This window comes from Bufo bufo, chromosome 9 (genome assembly GCF_905171765.1).
Source record: "Bufo bufo chromosome 9, aBufBuf1.1, whole genome shotgun sequence".
Classification (NCBI taxonomy): domain Eukaryota; kingdom Metazoa; phylum Chordata; class Amphibia; order Anura; family Bufonidae; genus Bufo; species Bufo bufo.
The window spans coordinates 156201763-156221797 of record NC_053397.1 but is presented as its reverse complement, the minus strand read 5'-3'; the positions used below and the strand labels follow the sequence as shown (position 1 = coordinate 156221797).

Sequence of the window (20035 nt, the reverse complement as noted above, 5' to 3'; positions counted from 1 at the left end):
GTTGTGCCATATTTTCTCCACTTGATGATGACGGTCTTCACTGTGTTCCATGGTATATCTAATGCCTTGGAAATTCTTTTGTACCCTTCTCCTGACTGATACCTTTTAACAATGAGATCCCTCTGATGCTTTGGAAGCTCTCTGTGGACCATGGCTTTTGCTGTGGGATGCGACTAAGAAAATTTCAGGAAAGACCAACTAGAGCAGCTGAACTTTATTTGGGGTTAATCAGAGGCACTTTAAATGATGGCAGGTGTATGCTGACTCCTATTTAACATGATTTTGAATGTGATTGCTAAATTCTTAACACAGCTACATCCCCAGTTATATATATTTTAGTTTTTTTGGTTTTCTTCCCTCCACCTAAAAGATTTCAGTTTGTTTTTCAATTGAATGGTACAGTTTATAGGTCACATTAAAGGTGGAAAAAGTTCTGAAATGATTTATCTTTGACTCATTTTATTACATCACAGAAACCTGACATTTTAACAGGAGTGTGTAGACTTTTTATATCCACTGTACACAGGTGTACAGGGTGTGTGTGTGTATATATATAATATGTGAGTGAAGATGGAGTGATATCTATCTATCATCATTTACTGTATCTATTTACATCTCTATATCTACAGGTGAAACTCAAAAAATTAGAATATCGTGCAAAAGTCCATTTATTTCAGCAATGCAAATGAAAAGGAATTGCATTAATGCAGTTTAAAATGAGAATTTTCTGAAAAGGTTTAATATTCTAGGCTCAAAGTGTCACACTCTATTCAGCTAATTAATCCATACCCCCTGAGCAAAGGGTACCTCAAAATTGTGGGGCTTCATAAGCTATAAGCCATAATCATCCAAATTATAACAGATAAAGGCTTGAAATATCTCGCTTTGCATGTAATGAGTCTATCTCATATGTTAGTTTCACCTTTTAACTTGTATTACTGAAATAAAGGAACTTTAACAAAATATTCAAATTTTTCGAGTTTCACCTGTATCTATATCTACTGTGGTGGAAGGTGTGTATATCTCACACCCAAATACCTCAGCTGGATGAGATAACTGAAATCCAGAAAGCTGCAGTGGTTTCAGCAAAGTGTAGTTTGCTGAGACAGGTTTGTTTGGATTCTGTTCTGGGTTTCTGCTGTTTTAACCAGCTCAGGACCGCCGTACGCAGGATTGCGTCCTGGCGGCGGCCCTGTTATTCCTCCTGGACGTGCCGATGCGTCCTCTCGCGAGACGCGAGATTTCCTGTGAACGCGCGCACACAGGAGCACGCGTTCACAGGAACCGGAGGTAAACGAGTACATCTACAGCCTGCCAGCGGCGATCATTCGCTGGCAGGCTGTAGATGTGATTTTTTGAACCCCAAAAAGGTATATTAGACGCTGTTTTGTTAACAGCGTCTAATATACCTGCTACCTGGTCCTCTGGTGGTCCCTTTTGCTTGGATCGACCACCAGAGGACACAGGCAGCTCTGTAAGTAGCACCAAACACCACTACACTACACTCCCCCGCTGTCACTTATTAACCCCTTATTAACCCCTGATCACCCCATATAGACTCCCTTATCACCCCCCTGTCATTGATCACCCCCCTGTAAGGCTCCATTCAGACGTCCATATGTGTTTTGCAGATCCACGGATCCGCAAAACACATACGGACGTCTGAATGGAGCCTTACAGGGGGGTGATCACCCCATATAGACTCCCTGATCACCCCCCTGTCATTGATCACCCCCCTGTAAGGCTCCATTCAGACGTCCGTATGTGTTTTGCGGATCCGCGTCTCCACAAAACACATACGGACGTCTGAATAGAGCCTTACAGGGGGGTGATCAATGACAGCGGGGTAAACACCCCATATAGACTCCCTGATCACGCCCCTGTCATTGATCACCCCCCTGTAAGGCTCCATTCAGACGTCCGTATGTGTTTTGCGGATCCACGGATCCGCAAAACACATGCGGACGTGTGAATAAAACCTTACAGGGGGGTGATCGATGACAGGGGGGTGATCACCCCATATAGACTCCCTGATCACCCCCGTGTCATTGATCACCCCCCTGTAAGGCTCCATTCAGACGTCCGTATGACACCGGACACCGCGGATCCGCAAAACACGGACACCGGCAATGTGCTTTCCGCAATTTGCGGATCCGCACATTGCCAGAACTATATAGAAAATGCCTTTTCTTGTCCGCAATTGCGGACAAGAATAGGACATTTTCTATAGGCTAATTGCGGACAAGAATAGGACATGTTCTATAGGCTCTACAAAAAATGCAGCGTTCGCCCGATCAGGCCTGATCTTGTGCGCACACTTGCGTTTAGTCCGCCCCACCACAGTGATAGAATATTTTTTTTTCTGATCACTGCAAAAACACCGTAAAATCGCTGCGGCGCTATAAAAAGATTACTTTTGAGGGGCATGGCGAGTTCATCGATTTTTTTTTTTGTCACAAGTTAGCGGAAATAGATTTTTTTTTGTTTTTTTTGTTTTTTCTTAAAAAGTCTCATATTCCACTAACTTGTGACAAAAAATAAAATCTCACATGAACTCACCATACCCCTCACGGAATCCAAATGCGTAAAATTTTTTAGACATTTATATTCCAGACTTCTTTTCACGCTTTAGGGCCCCTAAAATGCCAGGGCAGTATAAATACCCCACATGTGACCCCATTTTGGAAAGAAGACACCCCAAGGTATTTTGGGGTGTCTTCTTTCCAAAATGGGGTCACTTGTGGGGTATTTATACTGCCCTGGCATTTTAGGGGACCTAAAGCGTGAGAAGTAATTTGGAATCCAAATGCGTAAAAAATGCCCTGTGAAATCGTAAAGGTGCTCTTTAGAATTTGGTCCCCTTTGCGCACCTAGGCTGCAAAAAAGTGTCACACATGTGGTATCGCCGTACTCAGGAGAAGTTGGGCAATGTGTTTTGGGGTGTCTTTTTACATATACCCATGCTGGGTGAGAGGAATATCTCTCTAAAATGACAATTTTGTATAACAAAATGGGAAAAGTTGACTTTTAGAGAGATATTTCTCTCACCCAGCATGGGTATATGTAAAAATACACCCCAAAACACATTGCCCTACTTCTTCTGAGTACGGCGATACCACATGTGTGACACTTTTTTGCAGCCTAGGTGCCCAAAGGGGCCCAAATTCTAAAGAGCACCTTTAGGATTTCACAGGGCATTTTTTAGGCATTTGGATTCCAGACTTCTTCTCACGCTTTAGGTCTCCTAAAATGCCAGGGCAGTATAACTACCCCACAAGTGACCCCATTTCGGAAAGAAGACACCCCAAGGTATTTCGTGATGGGCATAGTGAGTTCATGGAGGTTTTTATTTTTTGTCACAAGTTAGTGGAATATGAGACTTTGTAAGAAAAAAAAAATCATCATTTTCCGCTAACTTGTGACAAAAAATAAAAACTTCTATGAACTCACTAGGCCCATCAGCGAATACCTTAGGGTGTCTACTTTCCGAAATGGGGTCATTTGTGGGGTGTTTCTACTGTCTGGGCATTGTAGAACCTCAGGAAACATGACAGGTGCTCAGAAAGTCAGAGCTGCTTCAAAATGCGGAAATTCACATTTTTGTACCATAGTTTGTAAACGCTATAACTTTTGCGCAAACCAAAAAATATACATTTATTGCATTTTTTTATCAAAGACATGTAGAACAATAAATTTAGAGAAAAATTTATATAGAAATGTAGTTTTATTTGAAAAATTTTACAACTGAAAAATTTCATTTTTTTGCAAAAATTTCGGTCAATTTCGATTAATAACAAAAAAAGTAAAAATGTCAGCAGCAATCAAATACCACCAAATGAAAGCTCTATTAGTGAGAAGAAAAGGAGGTAACATTTATTTGGGTGGTAAGTTGAATGACCGAGCAATAAACCGTGAAAGTAGTGTAGTGCAGAATTGTAAAAAGTGGTCTGGTCATTAAGGGGGTTTAAGCTAGGGGAGCTGAGGTGGTTAAAGAGACCCAGGGCTAATGTCTGTGATTGACCATAATGCCGATGGCAGACAGATGCCATGGTCTTTTGTAACCACAGCATCTGAGGTGGCTTTCCCCAAGAGTGCTGCACCACACATAGTAGTCCGCAATACACAGGTACCAGCCCTATCATCTCCTAGCAACCATGCATGAAAATCGCACCGCATCCGCACTTGCTTGTGGATGCTTGCGATTTTCATGCATCCCCATTCATTTCTATGGGGCCTGCGTTGCGTGAAAAACGCAGAATATAGAACATGCTGCGATTTTCACACAACGCACAAGTGATGCGTGAAAATTACCGCTCATCTGCGCAGCCGCATTGAAGTAAATGGGTCCGGTTTTCATAAGCGGAAATTCGCTCATCTCTAATTTTTCCGTTAAAAGCCCATGTAGTTTGTACGTGTATTTGATGGAATGTCCGTGCAGGCTTTAGTATGTCAGGAAGACTTCAATCCATGAGACAAAGATTGAATTAACATCGATCAAATATTAAAAAGGGATTTTTTTTAATCATAGTCTCTCATGGCATATGCACTCAGCACGTGACCGTGATTTTTTATTTTGAACACTTATGATAATTGATTTTATTTCAGTCACTACACACAATAGGTTTAACACTCTGATAAATCGCAAATTCTTCTGGATTTACAAACTTCAAACACTCCACCCAGAGGGCTTGAATGAAATCACTGAAAGAGTCAACGAGTGATTTTTACCTCAGTATTCAGTGTCCTTTTTAAGTCTGTATTTTAATCTTTTTATCACGTGTTCATAGATAATTTTTTTTTATTATGCATCACTCCCCTTTTTTTTCCTTTTTAAAATGTTTGATGTCATATCCTGTTCCCACCCATAAAATGGTAATTTCCATGGTACTTGCATGAGGAAGAAGACGGCAGGTCTATGCAAAGTGTTGCAATTGTAACAATAAAATATTCAGTTTTTTTTTATCATCTCCGCAGCGCCCCTTTTTAATCTAGTTTTTATCCTATTTTATATTATTTAGGAGGGAGCAGCTGCCCATCTCAAGTGGTTATTGGACTAAGTCCAGTTCAAGGCTACATACAAGAGCATCTCTGGTAAGGGCAACTGCACCCGAGGGGATAAATTCTGACATCTGGGGGTTATAGATAAAGAGCACAAAGGGCGCTCCTAGTGTTTCTCTTCATCCACTGCAGACAATAGACCTTGTTACTCATTTGTGGCACAAGTGGGCTTCTACTGCATTAATAGGCACACTGTTGACAAAGCCACACAGCTATGACATTTAGGGGGATAGGTAATGGGGCATAATAGGCTACCATGTACTGGTCTAAAAAGGAGGCGATCATATGGTTCATTGATCAACAACTCACCTGTTAAACTCCCTGCTGCTACAGCTCCAACAGTTCGATGGTCCCCACTAGTATTTATTTTCCTGCAGTGATGACATGCCATGCCATGCCATAAACATAATGATTGGCTGCAGCACTAACATGGTGACTGCTGCATGGTGATAAAGGCCTACTGGAGCATTAGGAGATTTACCTGGTGTTTTTTATTTTGTAATTTCTGCTAGTAAATTCGTTTTTGAAACAGCTGGAGAACCCTTAATTTTATAACAAGACACGGAGGCTCCTATTGCATTAACTCTCTTTACTGAAACCATAGCAGCAAAGAATGAACCATCAATCATAAGAGAAAACCAAAGCAACCAACTCCTCCACTCCATCCCAGTATATTATGGCTCAACCCCTGGGATCTTCCTCTTTCTTTGCTGCTACCATGGCAGATAAGTACCTTGTTTTCTCATATTGTATTGTATACGGATGCATTTCCCCCTCTTTCTCTCAGACATCTAGATTAATTCACCCCGGTGTTTCTCTTATTAATCTATTACTTGCCCCTTTGATCAGACTATATTCCATATATCTGCTGACATCTCCTGAGTGTTTCTACTCTTTATCCGTTTTAGTGTGGCGCTTGCGCCTTCATCTTATTCTTCCTATCTCCTGTCCGTTACTTTAGCTTACTGGCCGTTTGTATCCGGTTCTTTTTTCGCCTGCTCCCCTGTCCCGCGCTTCATCTTCCCCGCCCGAACTCTCACGAGCGCGAGACTTCGGCCGCCATCTTGGGCCTCCTTATCCTCCATCCGCGGTATGGCGGCAGGTAAGCGTTTGCCGAGATCTTGTGAGATCTCGGCGCCATTTTACCTTATGATCGTGCTCCGACCGCATTTACCTCAGGGGTACCGATCGGTTTCTTCTCTTCTCCGCTCTGTTACTGGTGAGTCCTTCCACCTTTTTCCTTCCTTTTGCTCACCTAGGTATATCGGCATATCCCTCATTAGTCGTTCTTTTTCTCTTTTCCTTTACAGGTTTCTTGTTTTTCCCTACACCGCTGTGTGGTCTGGGGTGAATTACTCCTGCCACATTTTTTCATCATGTCTGTCCGTGACACTAACTCTACACCTAGAAGGGACATCCCCTCTGCCATTCAGGTCTCCCCTACTGTACATAATAGGACAGAGGTCCCTTCATCTGACATACATAATGCCTTACTACACCAATCCATTTCTGATGCTATCATCTCTGCTATGGGCTCTATGTCCTCAGCCCTGACACATTCCATCTCCCAGGTGTTGTGTTCCCAGTCAGGCAGGTCTGCCCAGGGTCCAGTTATTGATTTAAATGTGCCCTCAGCCTCCAGAACAACTATGACTGATGGTCGAATTCCATCACATGATCACGCGGTTCTCCCGCGTAAAAGAGCCTGCTCGCGACAGGCAGAAAAATCTTGCGCGTGGAAGACGGCCAGGACTCAGCCTGAGCCACTATCAGATTCAGATAGGGAATCTTTAGAGGAGGCACAGATCGAGTCTAACTATGACTCAGATGAGGAGCTGGCAGATGTCACAGTTGACCCCTCGAGCTTAGTAGATAACCCCATATCCTCTGGGATGGTGGCCCCTCCTCTGGAGGGACAAACATTGCAAGAAGACCTTCTGGTCGACCCACTGGGGGAACCTTTGTTCAACCCCGACGAACTTCACCACCCCCGCTCTGCGGAATGGCTCCCGGCCACTCATGTGGCTCATTATTTAGAATCTAAAATCCGCACTCCTCTTACCAAGGAGTCACGCAACAAGCTACGTGCAGAGTGCCCACGCCCTCTTATCCCTCACAAGGTGTGTGAAACACCCACAGTCGACCCGAAAATGGTACAGTTTCTGTCCAAAATGGGTTTCAACCCCAAAAAAGGGTTAGATTCGGCTCTTATTGCTGTTCAGAACAAGCTCCTAGACATTACAGGGCCCCTGGCCAGAATTTTTTATATGGCGGAGTCCGCCAAAGCAGAAGGCAGATCTGTGGACCCCATAGAATTAGGTGGGTGGATCCAGAGGGCCATTTGCATCACAGGGAATGTGAACACCTCCCTGGCCATAGAAAGACGCAAGGCCATTTTAATGAAAGTGGATCCTAAATTGTCCAACCTGGCCTTATCTGAAGCGGGCGAAGCGGCCCAAGGTCTTTCGTTTGGGGAACCATTTATTAAAGAATTGGGCAAATACGTTGGGGCTTTTACAGCCCTGGACAAAGCCCAGACATCCATGAGAAGGGTCTTCCAGAACCGTTTTCCAGTAGGGCCGGCAGCACAAGGGGCCGCCTGTCCGGCCGTTCTAACTTCCACCCCCGCGGTACGGGGAGAGGCTCCTACAACTACAGATCCTCACTTCAGGATCCCAGACACCAGCCTTCCTTCTTTCCCTCAAGGGGCATCCCAGGACGTTCCAGAGGTTTCCGTGGAGCTTTCAACTTTAGACGTCCAGTCGGTAAGTCCTTACCCTGTTCCTCATTTACCTTTTTCAACAAGTTGTGTCGGGGGCAGGCTCCGTTTCTTTTTTCATGCCTGGTCCGAAATCACCTCAGACCTGTGGGTGTTGAACACGATCAGGGGCTTCACAATAGACTTGGTAGCCTCTCCGAGCCTTTTACCCCCCCTCCCCCCAATACGTTGTTCCGGTTCAGTCCAACAGCACCTTCACTTGGAGCTCATGGAACTGTTTTCACAAGAGAGCAATAGAGCGCACTACAACCCACACCTCGGGTGTCATCAGCAATATGTTTCTGGTGCAGAAAAAGGGGGACCAGATGCGTCCAGCCATCAACTTGAAACCCCTCAATACGTTGGTCCAGTATTGACATTTCAAAATGGAGGGCATCCATTTATTGAGGGACATGCTCCTCCCAGGCGACTGGATGGTCAAATTAGACCTCAAAGAGGAGTACCTCACTGTTCCGATAGCTCCGACCTCCAGGGACCTACTCTGTTTTCGTTGGGGGGAACAAGTTTGGCGCTTCACTTGCCTACCATTCGGCCTGTCTTCCGCCCCTTGGTGTTTCACCAAGGTGATGAAACCAGTGGTAGCCTGGCTACGCAGCAGGGGAGTGCGCATGATAATTTATCTAGACGACATCCTTATCATGGTGCAAAATCCGTCCCTCATTCACAAACACCTCTCTATGTCCGTCAACCTCCTTTCAGGCCTAGGGTTTATCATAAACCGAAAAAAATTCTGTCTCACACCGTCAACTTCAATAGAATTCCTCGGTTTCACAATAGATTCCAATTCTCTTACCCTCAATCTTCCCCTGTCCAAAATCCGGGCGATCCGCAAGGAATTACGCCATGCCTTACTACGACCTCAGTTAACTCTTCGACACTTGGCACGATTAATAGGGCTCCTGGCTTCCTCCATCCAGGCAATATTTCCGTCTCCTTTACAATACCGAGCCCTTCAAGATTGCCCATCTGCGGGCCGGAGCCACGTATTCAGATGTTGTTGTTTTGGACAGAGAGACGAAAGACGAGTTGCAGTGGTGGATCCAGAACCTCTCTGTTTGGAACGGCAAGGCCATTTTTGGTCCTCAACCGGACCTTGTCATAGAGTCGGATGCCAGTTTACACGGCTGGGGCGCACACTGCAATGGGGTGTCCACAGGAGGTCCGTGGTCCCCAGAGGAGGCTCACCTCCATGTCAACGGCCTGGAGTTGTTGGCAGGATCATTGGCGATACGCAGTTGTATCAGACTGATGATGGACAATGTCTCTGCGGTCCAATACGTCAACGGTGTGGGCGGAACTCGCTCTTCAGTCCTGACCTATCTGGGTGTGTTCTTAGCTTTGTCATCTCGCTGGGGTCCACTCTCTATAGATTTGTTCGCGTCCCGTTTGAACTCCCAGCTACCCAGATTCTTCAGCTGGCGCCCGGACCCTCTAGCAGAGGCGGTAGACGCATTCCTACAACAGTGGGGAGGAGCGTTGATGTACGCGTTTCCCCCTTTTGCACTTATCCCGCGGGTTCTCCTTCAAGTTCAGTGTCAATCAGCGGAACTTGTTTTGATCCTGCCACTTTGGAGGTCGCAACCTTGGTTCCCTCAGGTACTGGAACTGTTAGTAGATTTTCCACTTCTCCTTCCAGACCATCTCTCTCTACTCCAGGGCCCGACAGGGGAATCTCATCCTCTACTGCTGGCGGGATTACTACGCCTTTTCGCCTGCAGGATCTCGGGAGTCCCGACACGTTGCTAGAAGTTTCGGAGACAACTGCTTTCTTATTGGAAAGCGCATGGGCCCCGGGAACCAGACGTGCTTATAGAACCGCCTGGGACGCTTGGGCTCGTTGGTGCGGAGAGCGCACTCTGGATCCCTTTCGTGCCCCTGTAAACGCGGTTTTGTCTTTTTTGTCTTCCCTCTACGACGCCGGGAAAGCCTATCGCACAATCAATCTTTACAGGTCGGCTATCTCATCTAGACACGAGGGCTTTGAGGGATGCCCGACGGGCAAACATTCCCTTGTGTGTCGCTTACTTAAAGGTTCTCGTCTCTCTCGACCTCCCAGGCCGCGTTTTTCTACTACCTGGGATGTCGGGTTAGTGTTAAATTTTTTATCTACTTGGGCCCCTAACACACAACTCTCCCTTCGCCAGTTATCGGCGAAGCTGGTGACTTTGTTGTGTCTTATTTCTTGCAAGAGGGTCTCGGAAGTTCGGGCACTAGATTTCGACGCACGCTCGTTCATCCCGGAGGGAGTCCAATTCAATATCTCTAGACGTACAAAAACAAATATCCGCTCGGTGACGTATCCTTATTTCCAGCACTCACCTCAACTTTGTCCTGTGGCTTGTTTACGGGAATATGAGTCCCGTACGGCTGCTTTGCGTTCCCCTGAATCCCCTCATTTATTTATCTCTTTTCATAGACCTTACGGCCCCGTCTCCAGTGTAACTCTGTCGCGCTGGGTTAAGTGGATTCTTGACCAGGCGGGTATTGACACGGGTATATTCACTGCTCACTCGGTCCGCAGTGCTTCAGCTACTTCCATGGCTGTCTCCGGGGCTCGCCTGGAGGATGTCATGCGCTTAACGGATTGGTCCAGAGTTTCCACCTTTCGCGAATTCTATTTTCGTCCCTTGCCTCATGCGTTTTCTTCTGTAGTTTCTCAGCTTTAAACTTGCAATAGGAGCCTCCGTGTCTTGTTATAAAATTTCATGATTTTCCTATTCCATGACATAAAGTCATGATTTTAATAAAGACACGGAGGCGAGTATTGCCCTCCCTTCCCGCCCTTATATTTTGTTATGTCGATATCTTTGATGTATTATAGATTTTATCCTTTTATTTGTTGTCTTATATGTATTGTCTAGAGTTCCTATGTCTCTTTAACACTCATGTACATCCTACACTACCTATTGGTTTCTACTTCTGGATTCCATTTCTACTCCACAGGTTGAGCTACCGGTTCGAGCGAAGATTCATATCCAGACGCACGACCAAGTTCGGTTACTACACCTGTTGGTGTTCTCCTTCCGTTGAGGTTTCGGTTACCGCAATTTTCGAACGTTGTTGGGTCAAGCCGGAGTGGCCAGTTTCGGAAATGTCCTGCAGTTGGAGTAGCCACATAAAGAAAGAGAAAGATCCCAGGGGTTGAGCCATAATATACTGGGATGGAGGGGAGGAGTTGGTTGCTATGGTTTTCTCTTATGATTGATGGTTCATTCTTTGCTGCTATGGTTTCAGTAAAGAGAGTTAATGCAATACTCGCCTCCATGTCTTTAATAAAATCATGGCTTTACGTCATGGAATAGGAAAATCATGAAATTGTGCAAGCTTTTTCTTCACCTTTAAGTCTTTCTCATATATCTGATGAGCTCTACAGAAGTGTTAGAGCACACGTCTACCACTTATGTTTTTAGCTTTGCCATATGAACGACAAAATTCTGAGCATTGTAATATGATACGTGATTTCTAGCATTTAAAATTAAATCATAACTTACGTCATTGTTGCTCCTGGATCAGCAGTCATTTGATTTGTAATAAACACAGCAACATTGTACTCTAAGAAAATAAAAGCTCAATTAGAAGAGTTTTAGATTGGCTAAGGCTTCATGTACATGGCAAGGACATGTGCATGGAGCCTCAATAGCAGTGCAACAAGTGAGCTGCAAAGCAGGCTCTGTTGGATGTGTGGGGCTGTTCTTCCCTAGAAGCAAAGCTGTATATTGTTTTATAGGAAAAGTAGCACTGCACATAGCAGAAGTGAACAGAGCTTAATTGTTTGGTAAACTAAATTCTCACCTTCAGAAATTTTCTGAAGTCTGGACAACATCTGAGCTAGTTTCTGCTGTCTTTCAGCCAATTCTCCACGTCCACTAAAATCCACTCGAAAGAGAGCCATTACAGAATCAATAATCTAATAACATCAGAAAATAATCACAGACCGAACATAGTTTACAACATATGTATATTCAGTTGGCATGTGCTCGCTATGTAATTAAAAATATTTTCTTACAATTAGCAATTAAATTTAAAACTGAGGGTTTTACAATGCTAAATAATAGCAATGCATGGTCTTAAATTCAAGCATAGTAAGTACCGTATTTTTCAGACTATAAGACGCAAAATGGGGGAAAAATGGCGCTGTGTCTTATAGTTAGAATTCTAATGACCAATTCCATTATGGAAGCAGTCATTAGCATGCGGGAGGCACGGGGAGGTAAGGGCAGCTCTGCGCTGGCTGTACTCACCCCTGGTCTACTTCCGTTTCCCGCTGTGGTGGGTCCGATCTAAGGCTGATTGGGCGTCTGATCTGAGCCTGATAGGGGCTCGTGGGGGAGGTCTGATGGAAGGCTGATCTGAGACTAATGGAGGCTGGGAAGTCTAATGGGAGGATGATGGAGGTTGAGGGGTCTGACTGAGGCTGATGGAGCTTGGGGTCTGATCTTGAGGTCTGATCAAAAATAGGGGTCTGATGGGGTTGGGAGGTTTGATGAAGAATGGGGATCTGTTCTGAGGTCTGATGGAAAATATTTTTTTTCTCATTTTCCTCCTCCAAATTCTAGGTTTGTCTTATAGTCCGAAAATATGTTATACATAGTAAGTTGTACCTGTTGAATTTGAGTGGTGGATACTGGAGGCATATAGTTATTTTTCTGTACGATTATGTACAAATGGCATATGAAAATATGCTACAAAATTGTTATGGGGGAATGCAGACAGTTACTAAAAACATACATGTCACAAGAACAAAACAATAGCTGTTCTTAGGGAGACCAGCTGCAAAAAACACAGTGGAGCCTCATTTAAGAGTCTCAACACAGCAATCCAAAGTGCAAAGCTCCCTGGGACACAGTAAAATGCAAAATAACTGTGGAGCCACAATTATGGATCTTCAACACCGTTAAAGCGAAATGTCAACTTTTAAATACATAAAGGGAATCAACCAGGTAAAAGAGGAGAGAATATTTAAAAGAAGAAAAACTGCTACAAGAGGACATAGTTTTAAAGAGGACCTTTCACCGATTATTACACTATGAACTAACTATACAGACATGTAGAGCGGCGCCCGTGGATCTCACTGCACTTGCTATTATCCCTGGGCGCCGCTCCGTTCTCCTGCTATGTCCTCCGGTATCTCCGTTCACTAAGTTATGGTAGGTGGAGTCTGCCCTTGTTCTTCTGTAGTGCTGGCCAATCGCATTGCAGAGCTCACAGCCTGGGAGAAAATAACCTCCCAGGCTGTGAGCTCTGCGCTGCGATTGGCCAGCGCTAGAACAGAACAAGGGCAGACTCCGCCTACCATAACTTAGTGACTGGAATCTCCGCCTACTATAACTTAGTGAGCGGAGATACCGGAGGGCATAGCAGGAGAACAGAGCGGCGCCCAGCGATAATAGTAAGTGCAGTGAGATCCCCGGGCGCCGCTCTACATGTCTGTATAGTTAGTTCATAGTGTAATAATATGTAAACATTGCGCCAAAACAGATTTTTTTGTGAACTCACCTCCCAAAAAACATAATGTTAAAGGGTTTCTACCACCAGAAATACTGTTATGTAGCTAACTGACATTAGCGATGCGCTAATGTCAGCACTACATAACAGTATGTTTCTAACGTTAGTCCCTGCAGCCGTTTTTGTTAAAAAAAAGCACTTTTATTATATGCTAATGTGCTATGTAGGCGTAAAATCAGCACCTAGAGGCTCCGTCCACTCACCCATTATCCCGCCCAGGTCGAGTGTTGTGCCCGCCCAGCTCCTCTTGATTGATGGCACGGTCCGCCGCATCGCTGCCGAAATCCTGCGCCTTTCGCAGTTCACTTCTGTCCTTGGCGCAGGCGCAGTGAGTGAATGATGCGATCCTGGTGCCGGATTCCTCACTGCGCCTGCGCCGACTACGTCACAGTGAGGAAGCCGGCATCAGGAGAGCAGCCTTCACTCACTGCGCCGAAGACAGAAGTGAACGGCGCGGGATTTCAGCAGCGATGCGGCGGACTGTGCCATCAATCAAGAGGAGCTGGGCGGGCACAACACTGGACCTGGGCGGGATAATGGGTGAGTGGACGGAGCCTCTAGGTGCTGATTTTACGCCCACATAGCACCTAGAGGCTCATTAGCATATAATAAAAGTGCTTTTTTAACAAAACGGCTGCAGGGACTAACGTTAGAAACATACTGTTATGTAGTGCTGACATTAGCGCATCGCTAATGTCAGTCAGCTACATAACAGTATTTCTGGTGGTAGAAACCATTTAATCAATCAAAAAGTCGTATGTACCCCAAAATGGTAGCAATAAAAACGTCACCTCATCCCGCAAAAAATGAGCCCCACACAAGACCATAGCCAGAAAAATTCAAAAAATATGGCTCTATGAAAATTGCAACACAAAAACATAATTTTTTTTTCTAAAAATGCTCTTATTGTGTAAAATGAATTTTTTTTTATAAAAAATAGACATATTTGGTATTGCCGCATCCGTAAAAATTATCACATGATCTACCCCATCAAGTGACTGGTGTAAAAAAAAAAAAATAATACAAATTATGCCAAAAAGTTTGTTTTTAGTCACCTCACAAAAAAACATTTCAATCAAAAACTCGTATGTACCCCAAAATGGTAGCAATAAAAACGTCACCTCGTCCCGCAAAAAACAAGCCCTCACACAAGACTCTAAGAAATGGCGAAACAAAAACATGATTTTTTTTCCTAAAAATATTTTTATTGTGTAAAGCATAAAAAAAAAAAAAAAAAAAAAACTAGACATATTTGGTATCGTTGCGTCCGAAATGACCAGATCTACATAAATATCACATGATCTACCCCATCAAGTGAACGGTGTAAAAAAAAAAATATAAGAAAAATGACACCAACAGCTTTTTTTGTGACTTCACCTTCCAAAAATTTGATAAAAAGCAACCAGAAATCCAAATGTATGGCAAAATGGTGTCAATAAAAACTACAGCTTGTCTCGCACAAAATAAGCCCTCACGCAGCTCATTCAACAAAAATGTAAAAAAGTTATTGCTCTTAAAAACCATGACAGAAAATTTCATGTTAGAAAATCCAGATGCTACTCCCTCCTTTCTGAGCCCTGGCGTATCCCCAAATAACAGTTTACGAACACAATTGGGGTGTTACTGTATTCAGGAGAAAGTGGGTAGAAAATGGGGGGGGGGGGGATATTCTCCTGTTATCTTTTGTGAAAAATAAAGTTTAGGCCTAAAGCACCATTTTCTTGCAAAAAAAAATGTTATTTTTTATTTTTACACCCAAGTATAAAAAATTCTATGAAACAGCTGTTGAGTGAAGTGCTCGCTACACCTCTTAAAAATTTCTTGGGTGGTGTAGTTTACAAAATGTGGTCACTTTTTGGGGTTTTTTACTGTGGGGTTACCTCAGGGCCTCTTCAAATGCAACATGGTGCCCAAAGACCATTCCAGCTAAATCTGCCCTCCAAAAACCATATGGCTCTCCTTGCCTTCTGTGCCCTAACAGCGGTATACAACCACATATGGGGTGTTTCTGCAAACTGCAGAATCAAGGTAATAAATATTGAAGTTTGTTTTGTTGTTAACCCTTGATGTGTTCCAGGAAAAAATTTATTAAATTGGAAAATCAGCAAAAAAATGTTGCTTTAATTCCTGTGGAATACCTAAAGGGTTAACAGCATTTCTAAAACCAGGGTTTGAATAGTTTGAGGGGTGTCATTTCTAAAATGGGGTCATTTATGGGTCGGTTCTATGATTTAAGCCTCACAAAGTGACTTCAGAACTGAACTGGCCCTTAAAAGACATATGGGGAATGTTAATTAAAGGGTTTCTATCACTTCGTTTCACCTATTTAGCTTTCAGACACTAGCGATCCGCTAGTGTCTGCTTTATCTAACCATCCTAATATAACTGTTTATTGGGCAGCCGTTTAGCTAAAAAAATAACTTATATAGATATGCAAATGAGCCTCTAGGTGCTATGGGGGCGTGATTAGCACCTAGAGGCTCCGTCTACCTTAACAAACTGCCGCCGCCCAGCGCGTCCCTCCAGCCCGCCCATCTCCTCCGGAATGCGATGCTCCTCGTATTCGGCGCATGCGCAGTGAATGTCTGATCGCTTCCCTGCTCAGACATCTCCACTGCGCCTGCGCCGATGACGTCATAGTGCTCCGAGGAACAGGCGCAGTGGAGATGTCTGAGCAGGGAAGCGATCAGACATTCACTGCGCATGCGCCGAATACGAGGAGCATCGCATTCCGGAGGAGATGGGCGGGCTGGAGGGACGCGCTGGGCGGCGGCAGTTTGTTAAGGTAGACGGAGCCTCTAGGTGCTAATCACGCACCCATAGCACCTAGAGGCTCATTTGCATATCTATATAAGTTATTTTTTTAGCTAAACGGCAGGACAATAAGCTCTTATATTAGGATGGTTAGATAAAGCAGACACTAGCGGATCGCTAGTGTCTGAAAGCTAAATAGGTGAAACGAAGTGATAGAAACCCTTTAATAAATATTTTATGAGGCATCACTGTCTTAAAAGCAGAGAAATTCAAATTTAGAAAACAGTGAACTTTTTCATATTTTTGTTAACTTTTGGATCTTTTTTTATAAATAAAAGGTAAAACATATTGACTTAAATTTACCATTAACATGAAGTACAATGTGTCACGAGAAAACAATCTCAGAATGGCTTGGATAAATAAAAGTGTTCCAAAGCTTTTACCACATAAAGTGACACATGTCAGATTTGCTAAATTAGGCCTGGTCAGGAAGGGGGTAAATGGCCCGGTCTGGAAGTGGTTAATGTACATGTCATGTGCACATGTTAAACCTGGGGCAAAAATCTGATGTAAACACAGCCTCAGTCCAACATCCACTGGAATAATAATAAAATCAAATGAACATATTTATGCTGCATGCTGGACTTTTTCTTCCTGTATATCTTGGTGTTTACTTGACATGTTTATGTATAAGTGATTAAAGCTAATCATGACCTAGATTGTAATCTGCTGTATATACATGTGAAATAGAAGTGTGTATTACGATGTTCTGCAGCAGAGGTGTGTATTATGATGTTCTGCAGCAGTAAGGTGTGTATTACGATGTTCTGCAGCAGAAGTGTTTATTATGATGTTCTGCAGCAGAAGTGTGTATTACGATGTTCTGCAGCAGAAGTGTGTATTACGATGTTCTGCAGCAGAAGTGTGTATTATGATGTTCTGCAGCAGAAGTGTGTATTATGATGTTCTACAGAAGCAGAGGTGTGTATTATGATGTTCTGCAGCAGCAGAGGTGTGTATTATGATGTTCTGCAGCAGCAGAGGTGTGTATTATGATGTTCTGCAGCAGGAGTGTGTATTACAATGTTCTGCAGCAGAAGTGTGTATTATGATCTTCTGCAGCAGAGGTGTGTATTATGATGTTCTGCAGCAGAAGTGTGTATTATGATGTTCTGCAGCAGAGGTGTGTTTTATGATGTTCTGCCGCAGAGGTGTGTATTACGATGTTCTGCAGCAGATGTGTGTATTATGATGTTCTGCCGCAGAGGTGTGTATTACGATGTTCTGCAGCAGAGGTGTGTATTACGATGTTCTGCAGCAGAAGTGTGTATTATGATTTGCAGCAGAGGTGTGTATTACGATGTTCTGCAGCAGAGGTGTGTTTTATGATGTTCTGCAGCAGAGGTGTGTATTACGATGTTCTGCAGCAGAGGTGTGTATTATGATGTTCTGCAGCAGAAGTATGTATTATGATGTTCTGCAGCAGTAAGGTGTGTATTATGATGTTCTGCAGCAGAAGTCTGTATTATGATGTTCTGCAGCAGAAGTGTGTATTAGGATGTTCTGCAGCAGAAGTGTGTATTATGATGTTCTGCAGCAGGAGTGTGTATTACGATCTTCTGTAGCAGAGGTGTGTATTACGATGTTCTGCAGCAGAAGTATGTATTATGATGTTCTACAACAGAGGTGTGCATTATGATGTTCTGCAGCAGAGGTGTGTATTATGATGTTCTGCAGCAGGGGTGTGTATTATGATGTTCTGCAGCAGAAGTGTGTATTATGATGTTCTGCAGCAGTAATGTGTGTATTACGATGTTCTGCAGCAGTAAGGTGTGTATTACGATGTTCTGCAGCAGAAGTGTGTATTATGATGTTCTGCAGCAGTAAGGTGTGTATTACGATGTTCTGCAGCAGAAGTGTGTATTATGATGTTCTGCAGCAGAAGTGTGTATTATGATGTTCTACAGAAGCAGAGGTGTGTATTATGATGTTCTGCAGCAGCAGAGGTGTGTATTATGATGTTCTGCAGCAGCAGAGGTGTGTATTATTATGTTCTGCAGCAGCAGAGGTGTGTATTATGATGTTCTGCAGCAGGAGTGTGTATTACAATGTTCTGCAGCAGAAGTGTGTATTATGATCTTCTGCAGCAGAGGTGTGTATTATGATGTTCTGCAGCAGAAGTGTGTATTATGATGTTCTGCAGCAGAGGTGTGTATTATGATGTTCTGCCGCAAAGGTGTGTATTACGATGTTCTGCAGCAGAGGTGTGTATTATGATGTTCTGCCGCAGAGGTGTGTATTACGATGTTCTGCAGCAGAGGTGTGTATTACGATGTTCTGCAGCAGAAGTGTGTATTATGATCTGCAGCAGAGGTGTGTATTACGATGTTCTGCAGCAGAGGTGTGTTTTATGATGTTCTGCAGCAGAGGTGTGTATTACGATGTTCTGCAGCAGAGGTGTGTATTATGATGTTCTGCAGCAGAAGTATGTATTATGATGTTCTGCAGCAGTAAGGTGTGTATTATGATGTTCTGCAGCAGAAGTCTGTATTATGATGTTCTGCAGCAGAAGTGTGTATTAGGATGTTCTGCAGCAGAAGTGTGTATTATGATGTTCTGCAGCAGGAGTGTGTATTACGATGTTCTGCAGCAGAAGTGTGTATTACGATCTTCTGTAGCAGAGGTGTGTATTACGATGTTCTGCAGCAGAAGTATGTATTATGATGTTCTACAACAGAGGTGTGCATTATGATGTTCTGCAGCAGAGGTGTGTATTATGATGTTCTGCAGCAGGAGTGTGTATTATGATGTTCTGCAGCAGAAGTGTGTATTATGATGTTCTGCAGCAGTAAGGTGTGTATTACGATGTTCTGCAGCAGAAGTGTGTATTATGATGTTCTGCAGCAGAAGTGTGTATTATGATGTTCTACAGAAGCAGAGGTGTGTATTATGATGTTCTGCAGCAGCAGAGGTGTGTATTATGATGTTCTGCAGCAGCAGAGGTGTGTATTATGATGTTCTGCAGCAGGAGTGTGTATTACAATGTTCTGCAGCAGAAGTGTGTATTATGATCTTCTGCAGCAGAGGTGTGTATTATGATGTTCTGCAGCAGAAGTGTGTATTATGATGTTCTGCAGCAGAGGTGTGTATTATGATGTTCTGCCGCAAAGGTGTGTATTACGATGTTCTGCAGCAGAGGTGTGTATTATGATGTTCTGCCGCAGAGGTGTGTATTACGATGTTCTGCAGCAGAGGTGTGTATTACGATGTTCTGCAGCAGAAGTGTGTATTATGATCTGCAGCAGAGGTGTGTATTACGATGTTCTGCAGCAGAGGTGTGTTTTATGATGTTCTGCAGCAGAGGTGTGTATTACGATGTTCTGCAGCAGAGGTGTGTATTATGATGTTCTGCAGCAGAAGTATGTATTATGATGTTCTGCAGCAGTAAGGTGTGTATTATGATGTTCTGCAGCAGAAGTCTGTATTATGATGTTCTGCAGCAGAAGTGTGTATTAGGATGTTCTGCAGCAGAAGTGTGTATTATGATGTTCTGCAGCAGGAGTGTGTATTACGATGTTCTGCAGCAGAAGTGTGTATTACGATCTTCTGTAGCAGAGGTGTGTATTACGATGTTCTGCAGCAGAAGTATGTATTATGATGTTCTACAACAGAGGTGTGCATTATGATGTTCTGCAGCAGAGGTGTGTATTATGATGTTCTGCAGCAGGGGTGTGTATTATGATGTTCTGCAGCAGAAGTGTGTATTATGATGTTCTACAGCAGTAAGGTGTGTATTACGATGTTCTGCAGCAGTAAGGTGTGTATTACGATGTTCTGCAGCAGAAGTGTGTATTATGATGTTCTGCAGCAGAGGTGTGTATTATGATGTTCTACAGAAGCAGAGGTGTGTATTATGATGTTCTGCAGCAGCAGAGGTGT

The 20035-nt window shown here is 43.7% G+C and overlaps 1 protein-coding gene and 1 long non-coding RNA gene across 4 annotated transcripts in view; one reads left to right on the top strand and one right to left on the bottom strand.

Moving 5' to 3' along the window:
• DMC1 (DNA meiotic recombinase 1) overlaps nucleotides 1–20035 on the bottom strand; it is a 301837-nt gene that overhangs the window by 129040 nt on the left and 152762 nt on the right. The window contains exons 10-11 of the mRNA XM_040408781.1: nucleotides 11630–11744; nucleotides 11329–11389 (exon numbers count right to left, since the gene is read on the bottom strand). Coding sequence (XP_040264715.1) covers nucleotides 11329–11389; nucleotides 11630–11744 — 176 coding nt within the window. The remainder of the gene's footprint in view (nucleotides 1–11328; nucleotides 11390–11629; nucleotides 11745–20035) is intronic.
• LOC120979531 lies at nucleotides 17084–19114 on the top strand. 3 transcript variants are annotated; one of them, XR_005774313.1, is made up of 4 exons: nucleotides 17084–17139; nucleotides 17473–17500; nucleotides 18070–18164; nucleotides 18526–18580. It is a non-coding gene; the product is annotated as an uncharacterized LOC120979531 (long non-coding RNA). The 3 variants fall into 3 exon arrangements; XR_005774311.1 differs by lacking the exons at nucleotides 17084–17139; nucleotides 17473–17500; nucleotides 18526–18580 and adding exons at nucleotides 17643–17674; nucleotides 18498–18525; nucleotides 19035–19114 and having other exon boundaries at nucleotides 18042–18133; XR_005774312.1 differs by lacking the exons at nucleotides 17084–17139; nucleotides 17473–17500 and adding an exon at nucleotides 17622–17674 and having other exon boundaries at nucleotides 18042–18164; nucleotides 18554–18580.